General features: G+C 36.0%; 2 protein-coding genes across 3 annotated transcripts in view; one reads left to right on the forward strand and one right to left on the reverse strand.

Annotated features, from left to right (window-relative positions):
- Positions 1 to 827, forward strand: part of LOC104789480 (probable nicotianamine synthase 4) — a 3,004-nt gene extending 2,177 nt beyond the window's left edge. Inside the window, exon 2 of the mRNA XM_010515173.1 lies at positions 5 to 827. Coding sequence (XP_010513475.1) covers positions 5 to 528 — 524 coding nt within the window. The 3' untranslated portion in view covers positions 529 to 827. The remainder of the gene's footprint in view (positions 1 to 4) is intronic.
- The window catches only part of LOC104787404 (RNA polymerase II-associated protein 3-like), a 3,349-nt gene continuing 648 nt past the window's right edge, over positions 1,957 to 4,657 (reverse strand). Inside the window, exons 2-12 of one of the 2 annotated variants that reach the window (XM_010512981.2) lie at positions 4,554 to 4,652; positions 4,312 to 4,440; positions 4,100 to 4,224; positions 3,851 to 3,972; positions 3,676 to 3,758; positions 3,375 to 3,587; positions 3,031 to 3,168; positions 2,749 to 2,931; positions 2,541 to 2,635; positions 2,360 to 2,457; positions 1,957 to 2,245 (exon numbers count right to left, since the gene is read on the reverse strand). In XM_010512981.2, coding sequence (XP_010511283.1) covers positions 2,142 to 2,245; positions 2,360 to 2,457; positions 2,541 to 2,635; positions 2,749 to 2,931; positions 3,031 to 3,168; positions 3,375 to 3,587; positions 3,676 to 3,758; positions 3,851 to 3,972; positions 4,100 to 4,224; positions 4,312 to 4,440; positions 4,554 to 4,652 — 1,389 coding nt within the window. In that variant the 3' untranslated portion in view covers positions 1,957 to 2,141. The remainder of the gene's footprint in view (positions 2,246 to 2,359; positions 2,458 to 2,540; positions 2,636 to 2,748; positions 2,932 to 3,030; positions 3,169 to 3,374; positions 3,588 to 3,675; positions 3,759 to 3,850; positions 3,973 to 4,099; positions 4,225 to 4,311; positions 4,441 to 4,553; positions 4,653 to 4,657) is intronic. The other variant, XM_010512982.2, reaches the window with a different exon arrangement.

Genomic DNA, 4,657 nt, shown 5'->3' on the forward strand with positions numbered 1-4,657 from the left:
AAAGACTCGATCTTTCACAACTTCGACATCGATGCATCAGCGAACTCGGTTGCAGCTCGTTTGGTTTCGTCTGATACCGATCTCTCTCAACGTATGTTCTTTCATACCGTTGACGTAATGGATTTGACCGAGAGCTTGAAGGGCTTCGACGTTGTGTTCTTGGCTGCTCTTGTCGGGATGGATAAAAAGGAGAAAATTAAAGTGATCGAGCATCTTGAGAAACACATGTCTCCTGGTGCTGTGCTCATGTTGAGAAGCGCTCATGGACCTAGAGCATTTCTCTATCCTATCGTTGAGCCTTGTGATCTCCAAGGTTTCCAAGTTTTATCTGTTTATCACCCGACTGATGAAGTTATCAACTCCATTGTTATCTCAAGGAAGCTCGGTGGAGATGGTATTAATGGTGATGTTCATGATCACATAGATCAAGCTTCTGATCTCGCGTGCAACTGTTCCAAGATCCACGTGATTATGAACAAGAAGAAGAACATTATCGAGGAGTTCGCAGGCGAAGAACAACTTACATAAAAAATTGCTGCTTGATTAAAGTTTTCTTGATCTATCTTATGATGTGTCTTTTTAAAATTACGAAAAATGTTGGCTGTTTTTGCTACAGTCTTGTTCTTGTCTTTATCTTCTTCTTTTGTTCTGTTTCTTAGCATCTGATTTGAAATTGACAATGACCACTTCTTTTTTGGTTGTGGATTCTGTGATGTCTATTGCAATTTGCAAAGGGTGGTCAATCAGATTCTGTTAGACCGAACCGATTATTCTTGTCGGAATAAAACAAAGATGAAACATAATAAAGTGTCCCATTATTACGATAACGATACGATTGGTTGAAATTCTTACTTTTGGTTCTGTTCAAAGAGCAGACTTTGTAAAAATTATATCCTAAAGTAGAAAAAATCTAATTCTTCAGAACATGATTCTTGTGCTTCTCATGCAGTCTATGAAAATAGAAGAGCATTGTTTCTATTCTAAGTTCCAATTGTCGCAACATGCAAACACACATCGGTGAAATGAAAACTCAAAACTGGGAATAGCTTCGAAGAGTTCATATAATTGACATTTTTTTCAGGTTTAAACCTGAACAAGATCCAGTGCCGTGCCAGCCTTTCTAGGGGCTTAAGGCAAGTTTAAAAGTGTAATAATTTTTTTAATGATAATTAACATATAATTATATATATATATATATATATATATATATATATATATAAGAAAGAGGTCTAAAACAACAATTATATGTCTAAAATATCTTAATTTTTTTTTTCTTAAAAATCATATTCATATAGAAGCATTTTCTGAATTATTTTTACAAATTCAGAAAACATAAATATTAACCAATATTCATATAACAGAAAAAATAAACAAGAATCAGTCTTTTATATATGTTATAAACAAAATCAAAATCAACTTTTACACCACTATAAACATGAAAAAATAAATTATAATAACAAGAAGACTTCGTGGAAACACATTTGAGAAAACAAAGAAAAACTTTTTGTTAACATAAGATTAAGAATTTGGTTTTGAACTCAAGTGGAAAACATAAATGAAAATATTTTTGAATCATTAGACCAAAATTTTATATATAATGTGGGGGCCTGAGGCTAATGCCTTTTTTTGTTACACTATAGGCACGGCCCTGTTCATAAGTAGTTTACTACGTAATTACATGTGGTGCCGTCTTGCCAACTTTGTATGTTCAAAAGGATGTCGGAGTCTAACGTGAGGGGCGTGTGATCATGTTTCAACTTTCTTTTTTTTATCGATCTGGCTCAAAGCAGCCAAACACAATGCTTTAATCCTAATCCCCAAAAAAAGATTCAAATTCAGATATACCTAAAGCTACTTTATCTCTTTTGCTGAATTGTTGATGACCCATTCATGACTCATCCTACGGTCAAGTCACAAAAGATTCACTATCTTCGCTTTTCATTTGCCCTTTAAATNGTTACACTATAGGCACGACCCTGACAAGATCCCGGTTTTAATATTCTCCGTTTCACCGGTAAATATATTAACAAAACCAGAACCGGTATCTTTTTGGACCGCAAACAAAAAACTGGTTAAAAAATGCTTTCTGGGTGTGCAAAATCTTCACCATGTACGCTGCTAAAAAGACCCATCTCCCTAGGTTACTGTTTGAGGCAGTATCTTGACCTCAGTTTGTCTAAGATCTCTGCATACTCCATTGGAGTTGCTTTATCGCAGAAAACATCCTCCCATATCTTCAGAAGCTCTGTTCCAAAAGAAATCAGATATTATTATGCTGTACGTTCATTTTACACAACATGTATATGCTCTGATCATATTAAACATCGTTGACATGACACGAAGTAGATAAAGGGAGTACCGTTTTTCTCGGTTGAGGTAAGGCACATGACGAGCATGTTGAATCTAGGAACCTTTGTTAGGTTCTCAACGTATTTGACAGCCAAAACCATGTCTTCACTGCAACATGCAAAAAACTATAAGCACCAATTTTATAACAGAGTTTCTGGTGAGCCCAAAATACAAATGTTCAGCTTACTCACGCGAAAAATGAGGCTACACATTTTATTATGTCAACTAGCACCGGAGAAGTCAAGGCATTCTTGAAAATCTGAGGTAAAGAGCTCGGAGACATGACCTAATACATTTACAAACATGATGAGTGGCACTGTTATTCAGGAATTAGATAAATAAGTTTTGGCAGGTGGTACTTAACTCCATCCAATAAGAAAGAGGAATGTGCTAACAAACCTTCAACAATTGGGTTTGTAGTGCACGGTCGCCAGAAAAACTCCGCCAAGAGTTCTCAAATTCGTAAGCAGATTTTGGGGCTTTAATGTTTTTAGAAACTTCAGCCATTGCAAGTGACGCTGCATGAGCAGCAAGCTCATGTACTGATGGCTTTAGTTCCAGCTTTTTGGAAACCTTGTTTTCCTGTAAAATTAGAGTAGGGACAAGTTTTGTAGCATCAGACTGGATTTTGTTGTATCACGTCAACCTTTTTATAACAAGACTCAGATCACCAATACTTACCAGTGCAGAAGGCTGAGTACCATTTCTGTCAGAAGACTTCGCCTCCTTTTCATAACTTGGGCTTCTAGGCGTCACTTTTTTGCTGTCTACATTTTCCGTGATAGCTGCAATTTTCTTCGTACCTTCTTTTCTTTTCTCCTGAGATGCCACAAAAATAAAAGTTTGGATGACAAGTACCATGAGACAAGCTCTCGAAATTCCATCTGGGCTAATTAGAGATAAAAGATTCAATGTGATAATAATACCAGGCAAACTTTACTAGTAAAACAAATTCTACACGACCTTTTCTAGATGTGCATTTTTGAACTTGAGATATATAAAACAAAATAAACTTTGGAATATACCTCAGGTTGTACATTTTCAATGAGCTTCTTTCCCGAACTTTCCTTGCTACCTGGAACAGGCTGAACCATATCCCTGTTCGTTTTGGCCCCTAGGGTCACCGGCTTCAAAGTCATTTCTGCATTTGACATTTTTGTTTTCTTATCCAAACCTGATTTTTTGAGTAAGTCTTGTGCAGTGCTTTGCATTGCTCCACTGGCTTTCTCAATGATTTCCTGCTCCGAATTCAAAAAGTTAATCTTTTGTGAAGCACAGAAAAATTTATCTGGCAAAGATACATAAAACAATTTATGAAAGTATTACTTTCTCGAGCAAAGATTTGATGTTGGCATATTGCTTCTTAAGTTCCTCGCTTTCAGGCTCCAATCTTAAAGCAAACTCGGCATCTACGATTAATTTTAATCACCATACATAAAATAAAGAAATTGTATGTATCTCAAGAGAACAGAATGAATGAATATATGGGTCTGGGTGATACCTTCTTTGGCTTCTTTAATCATTCCGAGTTCTTTTCTAGCTGTTGCTCGGCGTGAGTAAGCTTTTATATATCGATCATCCAGATTTAAGGCTTCTGTGCAGTCTACCTCAGCCTCTCGATATCTATTGCAAGAAACATTTTACAAAGATCAGAAATGTAGCTTAGAGATTATCAGATGATGGAAGACAAGACAAAAAATGCCTCACAGTCATAAATGAATAAAACCAATAGAAAAGGCAATGACATAACCTTCTGATTTTAAGGAAAGCCATTGCGCGATTTGCATAAGCCACAGCATTAGGTGATAAAGCAATGCTCCGAGAGTAACAATCAATGGCCTCATTAAACTTCTTCTGCTTGAAAAATTCATTCCCCTGTATTTTTAAGAGTAAGATCCATTAAGTATACATCACCAAGAGGATCTCACATGATAAAAGCATAGCTTGAAGAAAAGTAAGTACCTGCTCCTTCTCTGAATTAGCATCCAATGGACTTTCTCCGATAAAACTACTCGACAAATCACGAACTGAATCATGATTCTTAACAAAGTCATACTGCCCTGAACCACCTGGTCTAAATATCTCACTATTCTGAAATTTCAAAGCAATAAAACCTTATAAGGATGCAATCAAACTTACAAAATGAGAGTAACTTCTGATTTTTTTTCCAAGGTATACACATTCAAAAGAAGTAAAGAAAGAACCGGATTCAACGAATTAGAAGGTTTCTGCTTCATCTTCTTGTCTTTCTCCTTCAATGAAAGTTCCCAATCCTGCAAGTCATTCAAAAATCCCTGGAAATCCTGTA

Source organism: Camelina sativa, chromosome 5 (assembly GCF_000633955.1).
Source record: "Camelina sativa cultivar DH55 chromosome 5, Cs, whole genome shotgun sequence".
Lineage (NCBI taxonomy): Eukaryota > Viridiplantae > Streptophyta > Magnoliopsida > Brassicales > Brassicaceae > Camelina > Camelina sativa.